This window comes from Nothobranchius furzeri, chromosome 14 (assembly GCF_043380555.1).
Source record: "Nothobranchius furzeri strain GRZ-AD chromosome 14, NfurGRZ-RIMD1, whole genome shotgun sequence".
Taxonomy (NCBI): Eukaryota; Metazoa; Chordata; class Actinopteri; order Cyprinodontiformes; family Nothobranchiidae; genus Nothobranchius; species Nothobranchius furzeri.
This window is the reverse complement of record NC_091754.1, coordinates 40,224,202-40,243,054: the sequence shown is the minus strand read 5'-3', so window position 1 is coordinate 40,243,054 and position 18,853 is coordinate 40,224,202. Positions and strand designations below refer to the sequence as shown.

Here is an 18,853-nt window from a genome sequence, read left to right as displayed (position 1 = left end):
CTGCTCTGTCTTCTCGATCCCCAGTGAGTCGTGGAGGATGGCTGCTTATACTGAGCCAGGATCCTCTGGAGGTTTCTTCCTGTTAAAAGGGAGTGTTCCTCTCCACTGTCGCTGCATGCTTGCTTAGAATGAGGATTGCTGTAAATTTGCTGGGTTCCTTCTATAGGAAATTTTTTTTTCTGATTGGCTTAATGAACTGACCTGTATTGGAATGTTTATTATGTGAAGTGCCTTGAGACGACTCTTGTCGTGATTTGGTGCTTTATAAATAAACTTGAATTGAAAAAGAACCTTAACATGAAACTGTTTAAGATATTTACTATTTATGTACCAGGACTCATCTTCTAAAGTATTCAATGAGACTTTTTGTGCTCTTCGTTTTATTCATTTATTTCTACACATTGATCTGACTTTACAGAGGGAAATGACCTTTGATACAAGTTTTCTGTTCTTGAGGAGAGAGTAGCGAGCGATCTGTGGCTGATGAGTAAAAACAAGACAAAAAACATTCAGGACTGAAGCTGCGTCTAAATCGGCTGGCGACACGGCTGCATTTCTAAATAAAAGCATGTCATTTTGGCGGCGTGCGCAGCCGCAGCTCACGCTGGTTCCGCGTGAGATATTGGCGGTGTGGCATGAGAGCGTGTGAAGAGGGTCAATGCTGAGAGTTGGCAGCCCTGCTTAATGGTTGACTATCGAACATAGACCATCTGGTTAACTCTGGTGGTCAGAGGTGGTTTTGCAACAACAGGACTAATTTTTCAGCTGCTGGGATGGGGCAGCAGTAGCTCAACAGGTTGAGCGGGTTGTCCAGTAATCAGAAGGTTGCAGATTCGATCCTGGCCCCGGATAGAGAATTCTGCTGTTGTGTCTTTGGGCAAGACATTTGTAGTCAGAGGGACCGGTGGCGCCTGTGCTCGGCAGCCTCGCCTCTGTCAGTGCGCCCCAGGGAAGCTGTGGCTACATCATAGCTCATCACCATCAGTGTGTGAATGTGTGTGTGAATGGATGAATGATACACTGTAGTGTTAAGCGCTTTGGAGTCCTTACTCTGAGAGGCGCTATACAAGTGCGGGTCATTTATCATTTATGTTGGTTCACTGCTGACACGTTCTAGCACCATGTTCAGAGTAAATGAGCAAAACCTCCCTGAACCGTCTACAGGTGAGAAACTATACTATACTTTTATTCTGAACATCTCTGAATGCCCCATGGAGTATTTTTTATATAAAATATTCCATATTCCAACTCTAAAGCTGTTATGGTGAATCTGCAAACAAGCTAGGTGTTGAATGCAGTCACAGAACGCTCGCCCCTCCCCTCGGATATTTTCACTGAGATGCTTCTCCTGGATCCGGAAACCCACATTGCCAGAGGACCAAGAGAGCACTAAACACCAGGTCCAAACGTCTTTAGTTCTCCGTGACTTCAAATAGTATTTTTCTTTTTGGGACTCTGGTAGTTTGTCGTGAAGTTGAAATGGTAGCAGCCGGCTGTTTCTCTTCTGCTATTATTGAGTGAAGAACCTCAAACACCAGTAGTTGTCACAGTCTGAGGTGAGTGGTTACCACCTAACCTCTACAGCCCTTTTTAAAAGACACACACTGCCGGAAAATCTGCATAATATTACCGCAACAGCGTGTCTTATGAACGCGCCATGCCAGCATAGCGTTGCACTAATGTTGCGGCATTCGTTCTGCCTTGCTTGGTAGTAATATTGCTGTAATTGTCTGTCTTATAAACGGTGATTGAGGTGTCAGAGGGAGGTGTCCCGATCACATGGGGAGTTATTGCCCAGCTCCGGCTGGAAAATAAATAGAAAATGAAAGTAAATACGAGCCGTGAATTCCCCTTCTGTAAACAGAACCAGCTGAGATGTTAAACTGAAGCAATGCAGCTCTCCAGGAGCTTCTTTCCATTAGAGCTGGAACTAAGATCACCAGAGACTGCACAGGGAGTGGTGATCAGACACCTTTAGGAGCTGCTTGTTAAAAGACTTAACGAGCACGACTTCAATCGTAATAAAAAAAAATCAAGTTATGTCCAAGATAAACGGAAGTCCGCGGCAGCGCAGAGATCGCCCCATACCCCCTTTATACCACCATTGCATAATGCTAGTAAAAAGGACATGATTGCACAACTGTACCGCCACAGTTATGGCCACTGACCACTTATAAACAACATAAAGCTCCCTGATGCCGCCACGGCGTTGCAGCAAATAATGGCATTGTTTTGTAAAAACGGCTTGGGAGTGCTTGATTGCAGGTGGGAGAGCGGGCCCAGCTGCCAGTTTGCCAATCACCGGGTCTGGCTATTTGAGGAACCAGAGTCTTAATAACAATACACAGGTCACCGGATGATAACTCGCTTTTGGTGCCACCAAGCTGAGAGTCACCTGCCACCTTTTTGAAATGACCTAAGAATCGTTCGACTTCCCTAACCTCTCTTTACTCTCCAGGTATTCCAACCATCACCAACAGATCAACGATAACCTCCCTGATCCACACTCAAACCCTGCAACCAGACCTTCCAGCGTTCCACCACTCATCCTGTCTGGAAATCTAGAACCAGCCTCGAGTGCCCCTTCCTGCACAAGCTCTACCTACAACCACTGCCTTGGACTGGACCTCTTCCCCTCTCGAGCTCAAGACCATCTACAGAACTGTAAGCCTTAGCAACATATTTCCTCAGCCCAGCGAGTCACTCTTCTGGAGCCAGAGCCTCAGCATTCCTCGCCCCAAGTCGGTGGCACTCCATAAGTTGTCCTTTAGTAAATGTTATTTGATTTATCTCGTGTTGTGACTGGTTCATCACGTCTTAGGTCAACAACCTTAAGCCCAACCTGACAGTGGTGTTCTGTTGCTGAATATGTGAGTGTTAGTTATGGCTTGAACTGGGGGGGGGGGGGGGGGGGGGGGACCAGAGAGAGAGAGACATAGAGACAGACAGACAGAGAGAGAGAGACAGACAGACAGACAGACAAAGAGAGACAGACAGAGAGAGAGAGAGAGAGAGAGAGAGAGAGAGAGAGAGAGAGAGGAGAGAGAGACTTTGACTTTTAAATTATTTAAATTTCTTTACAGATCAACAATCAGTGTTAATGACTGAAACTTGTTTTCCACTAATAAAACCAGGAAAACTGAGAAACCCAGTTTAGAAGTTGATCTTTAGGGAGCCCTGTCCATCCAGCAGACAGAGCACCTGCCCGATCCCCCACACCGCTCTAAAGGAGTCCAGGTTCCCAGTAAGTTCATAAAAAGCGTGTTCGATCTTCAAGCGAGCTTCCACCAGGCCCTTCAGGCTCCGCTCAGCATCAGTCCAGCTCTGTCCCAGCATCTGGTTTTTCCTGGTTTTCCAGATGGCTAGTTTTGCACATGCAAATAAAAAGTTAATTAACAATTTTGTCCGTTTTTTCTGACACTGTACTTGGGCCCGAAAACAAATAACGGAAGGGTAAAAGCCTCCCCCAGTGCACTAACCCACCGTTCTAAAACCCTGAACATCCCTGATAACCTAGAACATGCTACCACTAGATGCTCTAGGGTCTCTGTTTGGTTACAAAAAGGACATCCCTCCCCGGTGCTTGGATCAAAGTGGGCTCTGTGTCTGTTCGTAGCTAAAGCTCCATGTATGATCCTCCACTGGAGGTCTGCCATCCCTTTTTTCCACTGGAGACTTATACAAAGTCCTCCAGCTGCCCCCAGGGGCACGGTCCGCAGCAAACACCTGAGTCCACCTCAACTCCTTGACTCCTAACAAGGAGCGCCTATTGATAACCTTCACACAAGTGTGATAGATCTGTTTCTTCCCACAAGACTGGAAGGAGCCCAACACTGGAGAGTTCAGGTTCAGCAGTAATCCACTCTCCTCCTGCCATCCCTCACCAGCTGCTTTAACCTCCAGAGATGGAAAAACGTACTCACTGTCATCATCCCATTGGTCAGATAGAGTACAAGTCTCAACGAAGGCTCTCTGCGACACAGACAAGGACCTCCGTACCTCCTCCACCACTCTCTCCATCACTCTGGTGGACCTCACATCAACCCGCTCACCAAGGGTTCCAGCCGGGATCTTCAGTAAGTGGCCAAACTTTACAATCCCAGCATCGGTGAACTTCACTTTCAACGAAGACGAAGTTAAAATGCCAGCTTGAGAGAAGAAGTCATTGTCAAACAAGGGTTCTTGTAGCAACCATGTCCCTGGTCCCGTGTCAGGTGCTCGGGAAACCGCCAGCAGCTTAAAGGTGTCCAGCACTGATGAGTAGAACGGACTAATCCTTGTCAGATCCAACACCTTCCGATTCAACAGGAACAGGTGTTTGTTCAGCCCAAGCCCACCAACCTTCTGCAGCAGGAGATGAGCCAGGGGGAGCCAGCGGAGTCCGTCACCATAACAAAGCTTCTGAGCTGTCTGTAACCTGAAGGCTGCAGTTCTAGACACCACGTCTATTAGTCCTTGTCCTCCCTCTGACACGGGTAGGCAAAGAGCCGAAGCTCTGATCCAGTGGTGACCAGACCAGAAGAATTTCACCAACAGCTTCTGAACACCTTCCAGCAGACGGGGTGGTGGAACCAGTACAATCAGTCTCTGCCACAGAAACGAGGCGACGAGGTTGTTTGCTATCAGAACCCTGCCCCTGTAGGACAGCTGAGGGAGCAGCCATTTCCATTTAGACAACCGCGCCTCCACCTTCTCCAGCACCTTCTCCCAGTTCTGTTTCTGAAACCTTTCCCTACCCAAGTACATGCCTAGTGTTTTAATACCTCCCGTTCCCCACCTCAACCCTTCTGGCAGAGGCGGGACATCACCAAGGTCCCACCCCCCACTACACATGCCTCACTCTTGTCCCAGTTAACCTTAGCTGAGGATGCTTTCTCATGTAAACGTAAACTAGATCTGAGTTCTTGTACATCCTGCTGATCATGGATGAAAACATTCACATCATCTGCATAAGCAGACACAACTAAGGGAGGACTGGAGTCAGGTAAAGGTAGGTGTACACCTTTCAGCCTGTTCCTCAGCCGACACAGCAGCTGTTCAATGGCTAAAATATACAGTTGTCCTGAGATGGGACAACCTGTCTGATTCCTCTTAGAACTGGTGGGTTGGCTCAGGCCCCCCGCTACCTTCACCATACAGCTGACATGACATGACAGCATCTTAATCCCTTCCAGGAAGGACCCCCCAACACCAAAGGCCTGTAGCGTAGAGAACAGGATCTCATGATCAACCCTATCAAACGCCTTTTCCTGATCAATAGAAATGATACCTGCGTTTACATCATACATTTTACAAACATCAAACACATCTCTCATTAAAAATAAATTGTCCATTAATGACTTTCCTGGTATACAGAAGGACTGATCGTCTGGGATTAGACCTCTGATGAATCCCCGAAGTCTATTAGATAGGAACTTAGAAAAAATCTTATAGTCTGAACACAACAAGGAAACTGGTCCCCAGGTTTTTAGTTGGGTTAAGTCCCCTTTTTTCGGCAGCAGGGACAGAACGCCCCAACTACACGATGCAGGAAGTGCTCCTGTCTGAAGTGAGTCTCTAAAAACATCCATCAGGTCCTGTCCAATACTGCTCCAGAAGAATTTGTAGAAGTCAGCGGGTAAGCTGTTCATCCCCGCAGATTTACCTGCAGCCATCTGGGAGACTGCCGTTGTAAGTTCCTCCATGGTTATGTCTGCATTTAAGATTCCCTGGTCTACTGTGGTCAAGGAAGGAAGCCCCTGCAACAGCTCTCTGGCACAGTTCACATCACATGGGGCGGCCTTAAATAGGCTGGTATAGAATTCTACTGCATGCTTCCTCATCTCCACTGGGTCTGTGGATAACTGTCCATCTGACAGACGCAGGCCAGCCATTTGTTTTTTCTGGTTTGAAGTCTTTTCCAGGTTAAAAAAGAAGGATGTCAGAGCATCCATGTCCTGTATTGTGGTGAGACGAGCCCAGATCAAGGCGCCTTTGGCCCTCTCTTGCAGGAAATGCCCAAGCTGCTGTCTTTTTTTGGTCTAAGGTGTGCTGTTGTTGAGTAGTAGTCTAGCACCCTGATGTCCTTCTCTAGATCTGCCATAGTCTTTCTTATTTGGTTTGTAGACCCCCGCGTGTAATGTTGACAGAAAACTCTAATTTGTGCCTTCCCTTGTTCCCACCATTCACTGATGGTCTTAAAATCATTCTTTTGGACCGCAAAGCCTCCCAGAACAGCTTAAAAATGTTGCAAAAGGTAAGATCGTCTAATAACTTTATATTAAAGTGCCAGTAGGATTTTGTCGTCCCCAACAAAATGAAGCATCAGTTCAGTTAGAGAGGAGAGAGAGAGAGAGAGAGAGAGAGAGAGGGAGAGAGAGATCCTTAGGCAGTGTTTGTGAAACAGATCCTTTGGAATTTGATGGAAAATAACTCAACAAGCTCGAGCAAATGCCTTATTCCACACACACGCACACCTGCACACACACACAAACACACACACACGCACGCACACCTGCACACACACACACAGTGCTATCAGCTGCTCTGCTGAGCTGACTGGCCAGGTCTGCTGGAATGAAGCCACCAGACCCTGGCTGACATTGGCCTTCATGCAAACAGCCTCCCGGAAGGGGCGGGCTGCTCCTTTAAACCCGCTGGAGCTTCATGTAGGCCAAAGACAAAGAGTAACATGTCACCACCAGCACATATCACACACCGTGTTACAGTAATATGTGTGGGCTCACATGATAACATCTTAATTACTGTAGTGCTATGGAACCGGGCGGCCCGGGCCCAGGCTGTTACAACCATTAACATGGAACACCGGAGCAACGACTGGGAACACCAACATGCGTCTGACATACTTACAGGGATAGACATTTTGCTGCAGCTGTCCTATTGCGCCTTTTCCTGCCAGTTGCGTCTCTAGCGGGTTTTATGCACAGCTGCGCTGGCGTCAGCCGTTCGTGGATTCCATGGAAAAGACTCCTGGTAGGAAAGGAAAGCTCCCAGCGGGAGGAAGAGGTCGGGATTTGTCTCAGTCCAGCTGGACTGCTGCGTAAAAATGCGCCTCAGAGGCGCAGATCTGCAGCAGCGGTAATGCGATCGTCCGTATGACCCGCAGACTTGACGGTTCTCGGTCCTCCCTCAAGTCACTCTGCCTCGGACTCACCCCCCACGGACGCGCGGCTATAACAGCTGGAGCATGAAGCAGCTGCGGCTGGAGGCCGAGCGGAGCGGGTGGAGCACAGCTGGCTGCTACCGTCCGCCCACCACAGGCTGGATCCTGTCCGCTTAAAGGGCCCGAGCCCCCCTCCCATCCACCATCTTTGTGTGGTTTGGGGCTACTGAGAGACGGGAAGCTGATTAAGAAGTTCTGTCCTAGCATGTCCCCTTGACCCAGCTGGGGGTGGGAGAGAGGACTCTAGTGAAAATAACATCACTGTTGGACAGTGTCCTCCATCCCATGCATGAAGCTGGTGTGGAGCTGGAAGCTCCTTCAGTGCCAAACTGCTGCATCCTAGGTCCATCCTCCCAGCAGATGTTGGACTTTATAAACACCAGTGCTCCCAGCAAAACCAGTAAACAGTCTCTTGCATTCCTTCATTCCTGCTGCTTTTATGATTTCCTCCTTCCAATTATCCTCTGTCTGCTTCTTTTTCAGCACATCCTGAGCTCCTTCAAAGGAGTCTCCTACCATCTTTACGCAGATGACATCCAACTGTACATCTCCTTTAAGCCCCATGAGATGTCTAAGCTGCAGCTGTTACACACCTGCTTAGACTCTATCAAAACCTGGATGGCTGGGAGCTTTCTACAGCTGAATGAAGATAAGACTGAGATCCTCATCTGTGCCCCAAACAAGCTGGTTCCCAAAGTCAGAGACTCTCTTGGTCAGCTTGCTTCTCACACCAAACTCTCTGTCAGGAATCTTGGCATGACCTTTGACCCAGTTCTCACCCTGGATTCTCATGCCAGTTCTCTTTTTCGCTCTTCTTCTTCCATCTCAGGAACATTGCTAAGCTGAGTCCCATTCTGAACTTGAGACTTCTCCACACCTTCATCTCCTCACGCTTAGACTACTGTAACTCTCTTTTCACGTGTCTGAGCAGAACCTCCCTGAACCGTCTACAGGTGGTTCAGAATGCCTGTGCTCGGCTTCTGACCAAGTCCTCCAAACACACCCCCATCTCCCTGCTTCTCCTCCAGCTTCACTGGCTGCCAGTCAACTTCAGGGTTCATTTCAAGATCCTGGTTCTGGTCTATAGGGCCTTACATGGACAAGCACCATCTTACATTGGTGATCTTCTTAGTCCCTACACCCCCAGCAGGTCCCTGAGGTCCAGTGATCAAAGCCTACTGGTTGTGCAGCACCAGGCTAAAGACCAAAGGTGACAGATCATTTGCTGCTGCGGCCCCCAGACTCTGGACCTCTCTCCCCCTGAGATCAGTGGACTCAGTGGTCTCCTTTAAAAAGCAGCTGAAAACTCACCTGTCCAGGCTGGTTTTAATGTCACCTTCTGCTGAATCTTCACTAGTTTCTCTTCATGCTGGTGTTTGTCAGTTCTTTTTCATGTTCCTGTGATGACATTTTCTTTTTTATTCACATTTTTCTGAACTGTTTCCCATTTCTCCCATTTTTATTATATAACAATATATATTTAATTTTTTTTCATTTATTTTATTTTCTTGTGAAGTGCCTTGTAGTTTTTATCTAGAAAAGCTCGATACAAACTTTCTTCTTCCATCAAAGTTGGCTCCATCTTTAATCTCTCTGCTGGATTTCATTATTTTGAACGATGGTGTCAACAACGATGCCTCTTGTTGGGAGAAAAGACAAGTCCTTCCAACATCATTTGGTCGTCTTTCAACTGTAGAAAAGGGACCAAACACATTGATGGCGGTTACATCACTTACAGTTAGTATGATACATGCTATACAGCGAGAAAAACTTACCTGTGCTCTTCTCCCTGATGATGCTGCCCACAGACCATCTGCTCAGACTGGGATGACCTCTGTCCTGATGTCCCATGAACGACATAATGGAGAATCCTCCTCCCCTTCCTTCTAGGCCATCACCAATCACATGGACTCTTCCTCATCTGCCTCTCTGGACAGATGAGCCACTGGTGAACTCTGAACTTTAACCTACACAGTTGGTCTGACCACATCATTGGAAACACGTGTAACTGTGACCTGATAAAGTACGTCATTAAAAATGTATCGTTAAAGTTCTTGCCCACAAATCCACCTCCCGAATTTATTAAAGATGGTTTTGTATACGAAGAATGTATAAAGATCCCTTAAGTGAAATATCAATGTCTTTCATTACTTTATTGAACCTGTTGATGGAACACACCAAGTCATGTTTAAAGTGATTAGGTTTCCAGTCTTGATTCGGAAACGGGTAGAATGCCTTCTCCGGGTCAGGGATGAGGTCCTGCTCCAAGTGGAAGTTTAAGTATGTTTGGGTCTTGTTCACGAGTGAGGGAAAGCTGGAGCGTGAGATGGATAGGTGGATTGGTGCTGCATCTGCAGTGATGCAGGCGTTGTACCGGTCTGTCGTGGTGAAGAGAGAAGGCAAAGCTCTCGATTTACTGGTCCATCTACATTCCTACCCTCACCTGTGGTCACAAGCTTTGTGTGGCAGTGTGAGCGTCCTGTCAGTGTCCCAACTGATCATGCGCCCTGGCTACTTGGCCAAGGGGACATCCCTCTGGCTGACTGGTAAGTGCACGTGACTCTCACCCAGGAGTCTGGGGATCGAATCCCCCCCGTGACCCTCGTTTCTCCACCTTGTCACATTTGGGCAGTGACCGAAGAACGAGATCACGGATACGAGCGGCTGAAACGAGTTTTCTCTGCAGAATGGCTGGGATCTCCCTTAGAGATAGGGTGAGAAGCTCAGTCATCCGGGAGGGTGGAGAGGAGCCAGCTGCGATGGCTCAGGCATCTGGTCAGGATGCCTCCTGGACGCCTCCCTGGTGAGGTTTTCCAGGAACGTCCAACCGGGAGGAGACCTAAAGGTAGACCCAGGGCATGCTGGAGGGACTATGTCTCTCACCTGACCAGGGAACGCCTTGGGATTCCCCGGAAGAGCTGGCCCAAGTGGCTGGGGAGAGGGAAGTCTGGGCCTCTCGACGTAGGCTGCGGCCCCCGCGACTCGACTCCAGATAAGCGGAAGAAAAATGGATGGATGGAGTCTATCAGCATGTTTGAATCATTTAATAGAAACAAATAAGAGGCCAGGTTTTTTCTGAATCTGGAACATTCTGAAGGACGCAGCACATTTGTGACTCCATCATTATTCAATGAAGTAATTTAAGCATGTATTAAATTAAAAACACCAAAAGTAGCAAAAAGAGGCACCAGGGAACCAAAATCCACAGCCCGACCCTTTCTCACGCTTCCTGTGTCCACAGATGTGAGACGGTTTCAACTGCTGCTCTGCTGGGGATAGGGTTAGGGTTAGGATTTGGTGAGAAAATATCACAAAACACTTTCTAAATAAAACGTTCTAAACTCTATCCACACAAGGGAACCGTGTGACTGGCACAAGGGAACCTAGAACCCCGTAAACACTTAGGAAACTCCCTCGTTTAGAAGTTCTCACCAGCAGCTGCTGGGACTTCAGCGTAAGCTTCCCTGCATGATGACAGAATAAAAACAACCCAAACATGGACGAGTTTAACTGCACACGTACAACATGGTAACGGGGTGGAACAGTGGGACGAAGGCTGTGACCCTAACCCAGACACAGCAGCTGAATGGAACAGGTCACAAGGAGAGGGTGCTGAGTTATTCCAGTCGCTGGGTGCCAACTCATCTCACCGAACCGCTGAGCTCCGGATCAAAGCCCCAGGTCCAGCTGGAGTTCTGACGAACACCAACCGTACCGCTGCAGCCTCCAGCTGTACGTGAGTTTGTGAGTCCTTCTTTGATCAGCGTCATCGCTTCATGTTGCTCAGCCTCACTGCCTTTTCCCGCTCAAACTGACGATGGTCAACACGCTCCAGGAAGTTCTTCCGCTCCACGTACCTGACCCCCCAAACACACACACACACAGACCGTTAGTCACAAACAGTAACCAGTAACTAACCTGATAAGATTACACAAGCTGATCTGGGCATGTGGTTCAACAGAAGACCCTGGGGTCGACCCAGGACACACAGGGGAGGGTGGGGGAGCTGTACTGTTTTTGATGCTAACCAGGAGCAGACAGAACAGTATCTCACCCCTCTTTGCCTCTGTTGTGGATCGCCAGCTCATCTGTGATGCCCTCTTCATATTTAAAAGCATCCCAGTCCATCTTTGATTTTTCCAAAGTGCTCATTTTCTGCTTCTTTCCTCCAATACGACCCAGGATGCTCGACATGCCAGCAGAACGTTTAGCGCTGCAGCTGCAAGTGGAGATCAGAAGAACAGAATTGGACCTGACTGGTACTGCCCAGGTTTGTTTAAATCTACTCAACAGTAAAAGTCCCAATAAAGCCACCGAGCTCATCTGTTCACTCTAATTTCACTAACATCCATTTTGGGATTCATCACCACCGAGTCAGACATCTTTTACTTTTCTACACACCCGGGTTTTACCTGGGACCAGGAAGAGACGGGGGACAGAGGGACGAGTTCTCGCCATTCTTGGTCTCGTCCTGTTGACTGTTCTGGCTCTTCAGAAAACTCCTGGCTTCCTTGGAGTCTGCTGATACCTCTTTATGCACCCTCAAGAAGAGACACCAACACTGTTAAAATCCACATGTGTGTGTGTTCACACAATATAATACACATTCTAGTTGAAATGGGGGTGCATGTGCTGGTCCTGTCTGTGTCTCTGCCGGTTCTGACCCTGCTCACTGCAGGTGCAGCTGAACACGGCAAGTGTTCCGGCTACAAACTGTTCAGCCAATAAGAATAAAGCACTCCCCTTTGTGTCTCTCACAGGTTTATACTGAACTGAGATGAAAAAGCACTTAAACATTTAAAAAAACAACAACATAAAGATGGGGTTGAAAGCCTCTAAAGTGTTATCTTGGAGTTAGTGATGGTAAAGCAGACCTGACTTCTTCTCCAGCAAAGTCAAACACTTTAGTGATGGTGATTTTCTCTGGTCCTGCAGCTTTTGTGTCTGTATTCTTAGGAGGAGTCTGCAACACTGAAGAATGCATCTAAAAACACAGATAAAAGAACAGATCAGAGTTTTTATATGCTGGCACATGGCTGGTTGTCTTTAGCAGAGAAGCACCAGCCCTTTTTACTACCCAGACACATGGAAACACTGTTCTGTCTCGGGTTACCTCCTTGTTGGTTCCAGACTCAGCAGAAGGTGCCGAGTCTTTGGGTCTGGTTCCAACATCAGACAGGAAACTGGCCCAAAGGTCATCAGATTTTTTCTTCTGTGTTTCTTCATCACCACCGGCGTGTGGGGCTAGCCGCGCCTTTTCAGCCCCACTTCCGACCGTCTCCTCTTCGTTTAACCTCTGTGCTCTGTTCCTCCTACTTCTGTGAAGTTATGAGTTTTTTTTTTAATTATTTCATCACTTCCTGCAAATTCTGTGGATGACGTACACGTGGAGCCCCTTACTTTATGCCCTTTTTCTTGCCTTTCCTGTCAGGATATGGTACGCTTTCATCTTCATGCAGAGCTTCTTCTTTTTCACATTCGTTAATATCATCCTCGCTGAGGTTATCATCTAGAAAACGGCGCAGGAGGCAATAATGAAGCAAAGCCACGAGACACAGGCTTACAACACTTCGTCTGATGTGACCACGGATACCTGGGTCTCACTAAGGACACTCTGGAAGTCAAATCTGTGAATAAACTGCTTCCTTGTTGTTGTTATTACCAAGACAGTCATAATCCTGTCAGCATGCTAGTCTCCGATTTACCAAGCACTTCTTTAGCTTTTATCCCGAGCACAACACGAGCTCTCACCTGAAGGGATGTAGTCCGCATCTTCATTTGACACGTATCCGTCTGAGTCGTAGTCGGAGTAACTCATTGAACCGCAGGAACGTATCCGTGGAGAACAGAGAAGTAGCTTAGCACCGAGCGCTTAGCTTAACGCGGGAATGTGGCGAAAACAAACAGGAACAAATAAACCAGCACGCAGCTACCAGCTACTGATTAGTAGTTCCGGTTGCTCTGGAGCGAAAAGCAGGACACAAGAGCTAAAATATCCAGGTACAGACCACAGACATGAAATAGGTAGTTTTTAATGTTTGTAGCGCAGACGATGAAATTTGCGGAAGCACGTGACTATTACTCGCCGGAAGCCAGTCCGTTACATTTCAAAGTCCGTGGCAAAGGAGGTCAGATTTTAGACAGTTCCTAATTTCTCTTGAAATTTTTTTCAGAAAAAAAAAAAACAGTTCAAAGCTGCCAACTGACACGCACTGAGCGTGAGACACACGCATTTGACCCTCTTCACACGCTCTCACGCCACACCTCCAATCTCTCACGCTAACCAGCGCCTGTGCTCCCCAAACGCGCATCACGCACAGTGTGTAGGGAAAAAACGGTATCAATTATAGAAGGGCTGCCAACTTTTGAACATTTCAAAGAGTGAGACGGGGTCATGGGGTCGGGAGTGGACAATTCGCCGACTGTTTTAGAGTGCGGGGGGGGGGGGGGGGGGAGGATTATTAATATTGAGGCTTTTGTGCTCTACATTTAATTGATTTAATTCAACTCCGTACGGAAGATGATTGGAGCCACTGACAAGAAAAGCAAGAGAATTCTTACTTTTAAAAAAATCAGAATTCTGACTTTTAATCAGGGAATTCTGGGGAAAAAGTCAGAAATCTTTTTCTTTTTTTTTCTTTTCAGGGGCCCTAATCCTCTTCCGTACCTCTGACTTTACAGAGGGAACTGACCTTTGTTTAAAAAAAATATTTTCGTGAGGAAAATTTAACACCCAACTCTCCTGAACTTCTTCACCTATCATCTGTCTGTCCGTCCGTCCGTCTATCTATCTATCTATCTATCTATCTATCTATCTATCTATCTATCTATCTATCTATCTATCTATCTATCTATCTATCTATCTATCTATCTATCTATCTATCTATCTATCTATCTATCTATCTATCTATCTATCTATCTATCTATCTATCTATCTATCTATCTATCTATCTATCTATCTATCTATCCATCCATCCATCCATCCATCCATCCATCCATCCATCCATCCATCCATCCATCCATCCATCCATCCATCCATCCATCCATCCATCTATCTATCTATCTATCTATCTATCTATCTATCTATCTATCTATCTATCTATCTATCTATCTATCTATCTATCTATCTATCTATCTGCAGTAAAGCATTACAGCTACATGCCACACATGGAACTTTTAATTATAATTAATGTAAATGTATTAAAATTCCATCTAGGGGTGAGCAATATCATGCCATTCATAATATTACCAGTTATTATTTCCTGCCAAGAAAAAATATCATGTTAAGATAACTTCATGATGTAATTGCGTCCACTAAACAGAGGATTATGTTCATGTGTTCATTAGCATGAAGTTATCAAAGCAAACATGGCTGGAATCAGTTTTACTGTAATCTGTGTCTGTAAGTGTGTGTGCTGCTGTGTAATGTCCCCACTGTGTGACTAATACAATCTACTCTATTCTATTCTATTAATTCATATCAGCCAGGATGGGGAAAAAAATGTTTGAGGAATTTTGGCCTTTCCAGGCTTCCGTGCAAGTAACCTGGTTATAGAGGAGGGTTGTCTCACAAACAGGTGAAGCGGTGAATTAAAATACTAGGATTCCTAATGTTTTAATTCACCGCGTCACCAACTAATGTAGGAGAGGGAACATGTGAGTGAGTCACCACGGTAGGAAGCCCAGCTGCTGTGAGCGAGAGCAGCGATCTGTGGCTGATGAGTGAAAACAAACGAGAAACATTCGGAACTGCCGGTCGAATCACTAATCGCCCACTTTTTAACACGTAGGACATTTAACGGCGTCTTAATCGCCGTCTTTATACTTAAAACGCCGAAAAAAGCGGCGGAAAACCCGTCTGAACGCCATGTTGCACGCCGTCTTCAACTAGTCTTTCAGAGCGCAGTAAAAAAAAACGACGTTTTATTCTAATAATTGAACGCCGAACTGCAGGCACTTCTAGCGCGTGCTCAGGACAGGTGTACGGCGTTTTGCAGGCCACTCCCAAAGGTCTTCTCAGCCACTCATTTTAAACTTTGATCGCCCAATCCACGATGAGAAAATACAGACCATACTATGTAATCCTAGATGCTATTTCCTGGTTTCCTGAAGGGAGAGATGTTGCTATGCTTAAATTCACCAAAATGACCTCATATATTGTACTGATTGTTGCATTACCTCATGTTAAACATGATTTTATTACTGCTACTTGCATTGGTATTAATAAAATGAAGACACGATCCGTCCCTATTAAATAAACAATAATAAAACGCGGACTGATGTGATCAGACTTGTATCAGTTGCATGTATTCACCACTAGGGGGCACCCAGACCCAAGCCAAAAGCCACGGGGGGATTTTTCAAAGTGTGTTTTTTATTTGTTAGGAATGTAAAATGACTTACATCATATTTAAATTTTCTGATTATATGTAAAAGTAAATAAAAACGAATAAAATACCTAATGGAATGAACCTGTTATTTACATTTCTGATATTTTCAGAAATTCTAGATAAAAGATTGTTTCATTGCACAGGTGTACAACAAAGTTGTCTTTGTGCTCACTAAAGACAGCTCATAAGGATGTAGTTACATATAAGGACAATTTAAAACCAGACTGAGAGCCCTTGAGACAGATTCCCTGCGTTGTAACTGCCTTCTGTAATTTAGTAAATAACATGTCTGTGTAGCTAAAACTAATGTAACTGTCATGTTTTCAGCCTCTTGACCAGCACTCCCGTGAACATGAGGTTTTTAATCTCAATGGGACCTTCCTGGTTAAATAAAGACTAAATAAACAAGGCTAAAATTGATATCACACACACACACACACACACACACACACACACACACACACACACACACACACACACACACACACACACACACACACAGCCTGAAGCGCAGAATACAAAATGAGACAGAATGTCATGCGCCTGTGACAGTGTGAGCGTCCTATCACTTTGACCCGACTGATCATGCGCCCTGGCTACTTGGCCGAAGAAGATGTCCCTTTGGCTGACTGGTTAGCATGCATGACCCTCACCCGGGAGTTTGGGGATCGGATCCCGCCCAGGCCCTCGTCTCTCCGCCCTACCACATGTCATTTATAGAACCAACACAGAAGGCATGATTTTCATCTTTTATTTTCTTGTCAATTCTTTAAGTGTTCCTGAAATTTCAGTCAGGACATCACACATTCTGCGCAGTTCTTCTCGCACTTCGTTCACCACACTAATCATGTCCTTCTGTGCCTGCAGGACAGCATCAGTTAGCACCCGGCCACTTCCAGGTGCTCCATGCGTCCGAGGCGCACTGGTGAGACAGGCTGACCCTGCAGCCACATCTTTGGTCGCCGCCTGGGGATGCCTCGTTGGAAGCTTCATCCAGAGTCACTGGGGGTTAAACAACGAGATTTGACCAACAAGATGAGACCATTTTTTAAAATATCCACCACAGATCTCTCTGAAGAACCCAGCAATGACGGCTTCAGCAATGCTGTGCCACTTCGTAGATTTTCTCTTATTTGTTTTACAAAAGCACTTCCTTTCATTTCTCCGCCTCACCCACATGTACCTCAATTTCTGCTTAGGTGAAATAGCGCTTCCTTGATCTGCAGTCGCCATCGTTAATGGTGGTGCGCTGCAATGAGCTGGCTTATGTATATACATGAGATCCACAAGCCACTTTGCATTGACCATGTATGGCAGAAAGTGGGCGTGTTGAGGGCGGGGTGGGATTCAGAAACACCCGAGAACATTTCTAGGTAGTTTGTAATTCATAAAGCGGAGATTGCGTGAAGCTGTGCGTACTCCATGTTTTATAGGTCACAAACTTACTTGGCGTAAGAACATTTTTTTTGCTGAGCTTAAGGACGGGTTTAGTAAGGATTCTGCACCATGTTTGATAAATGAGACCCCTGAACTGTATTGGAATGTTTGCTTTGTGAAGTGCCTTGAAATGTCTCTTGTCGTTATTTGGCGTTATAAAAATAAACTGAATTGAACTCCACACCCAAGTGGCTGGCATCGTGTACAGGAACATGTGTGCGGAGTATGGACTGGAAGCTCCAAGGTCAAAGTGGGTAACACCCCCTAAGGTGGTTGAGAATGAGAAAGCCAAGCTCCTGTTGGACTTTCAAATCCAGACTGACAAAATAGTGATGGCGAACAAACCGGACATTGTGGTATGGGCCATTCCCATCTGTACCGGGTTGGCCCGGGCCGGGTAGCCCCAGTCGGCCCCAGCCTGGCCCGGTTGATTCCACACATCCTTGCCTTAAGCCCGTGTGGGCTGATTCTACCCACCAATCAGAGGCTTGCTCTAATGGAAGGTGTGAATTTGCTGTCACCAGTGGGTGTGTTGGGCCTGGTCGGCCTGAAGCAGACCCCCTCGAGAAGAGGGCTGAGAATGAGCCTTGGTTGGCCCGGAAAAATACCAGGCCACCCAGATATGTAAACAACCTACGCTACCCGGCCCGGGCCAACCTGGTACAGATGGGAATGGCCCAAAAGTGGACAAACAACGGAGGACAGCTATTGTGGTTGATGTGGTGATACCAAGTGATGCAACATCAGGAAAAAGAAACACGAGAAACTAGAGAAGTACTACAGCCTCAAAGAAGAACTTCAGAAAGCCTGGAGAGTGAAGACATCGGTGGTGCCCGTGGTCATCGGGGCAGTCGGAGGAGTGGCTGAAGCAGATCCCAGGAAAACCATCAGAGATCTCAGTCCAGGAAAGTACAGTTCTAGGAGCAGCTAAGATACTGCGCAGAACCCTCAAGCTCCCAGGCCTCTTAGTAGAGGACCCAAGCTTGGAAGTATGAGACCACCCGTGGATGGTGAGATGGGGATATTTTAATTTTTTTAGATATATACATACACGAGGAGGACATGCTAACTCTACAAGTTGCTTTGATGCATCAGACGAAGATGGACCCCAGTCATCTCTCTCTGGAGACTCATTCTTTTTGGTCTGAGAACACCTTCTCCCAGGAGGAGTTGAAATATTCCTGGAGAGAAAGATGTTTGATTTTCTAGTAGAAATGAGCAAGTGGATGATTTTCTTAAGTTTGCTTTCACAGGATAGCAACTGTGTGTCTTTTGGGTACGTCTAAAGTAAACCTACAAGATTTACTTCAGATGTCCCATGTAGATAAATAAAATGTCTGGCAAAAAGAAAGTTCTATAAATCACTTATTGTGGTTAAAAGAGCTAATAGAGCATTCCACAGAAAAGATCATAAGAAGCAAAGAGGCGTACTCCTATAAAGAGACAGTCATTACATCTCCTGACAAATAACACATAATCACCTTCTCACAATGTGATGCATTCAGCTGCAAGCACACAGCTCCTTTTGCAGAAGACCTAAATGATGAGTGATTAAGTGTGATTTTCTCATATTAATAATAGCAGGAGGTGACAGAAAGATTCTTGTCATTTGACAGGTGTGTTGCAGACAATCAATGAGCTGTTTGATCAAAAAACAAACTAACATGTCTTAATGCATCACTGCAGTGGCACCAAGCTGCAGAACAGTTGTTGCACTTTACTCACCAGGGACTTTTCTCAGTTGAAACAGTTACTGTAAAAGACTTTTATTCAAAAAAAAAAAGAAATTATTTAGACATTTTTTTCTGTTATTATTACACCACTGTAATAAATATGGAGCATGATAGGTTTTCATACAATGTAT

General features: G+C 46.2%; 2 protein-coding genes across 3 annotated transcripts in view; both read right to left on the bottom strand.

The window, feature by feature from the left end:
* Window positions 1-7,463, bottom strand: part of bcar1 (BCAR1 scaffold protein, Cas family member) — a 47,047-nt gene extending 39,584 nt beyond the window's left edge. Inside the window, exon 1 of one of the 2 annotated variants that reach the window (XM_015965667.3) lies at window positions 6,850-7,463. In XM_015965667.3, the coding sequence (XP_015821153.1) occupies window positions 6,850-6,861 (12 nt within the window). In that variant the 5' untranslated portion in view covers window positions 6,862-7,463. The remainder of the gene's footprint in view (window positions 1-6,849) is intronic. The other variant, XM_015965670.3, reaches the window with a different exon arrangement.
* Window positions 7,464-10,190: 2,727 nt separating this feature from the next.
* Window positions 10,191-13,355, bottom strand: cfdp1 (craniofacial development protein 1). Its single transcript, XM_015965672.3, has 7 exons — window positions 12,914-13,355; window positions 12,563-12,671; window positions 12,276-12,480; window positions 12,037-12,146; window positions 11,575-11,703; window positions 11,217-11,381; window positions 10,191-11,019 (listed from the first exon to the last, which is right to left on the bottom strand). Exons 1-7 carry the CDS (start codon window positions 12,978-12,980, stop codon window positions 10,929-10,931), a joined length of 876 nt encoding a protein of 291 aa, XP_015821158.1. The 5' UTR covers window positions 12,981-13,355; the 3' UTR covers window positions 10,191-10,928.
* Between the last annotated feature and the right edge of the window lie 5,498 nt (window positions 13,356-18,853).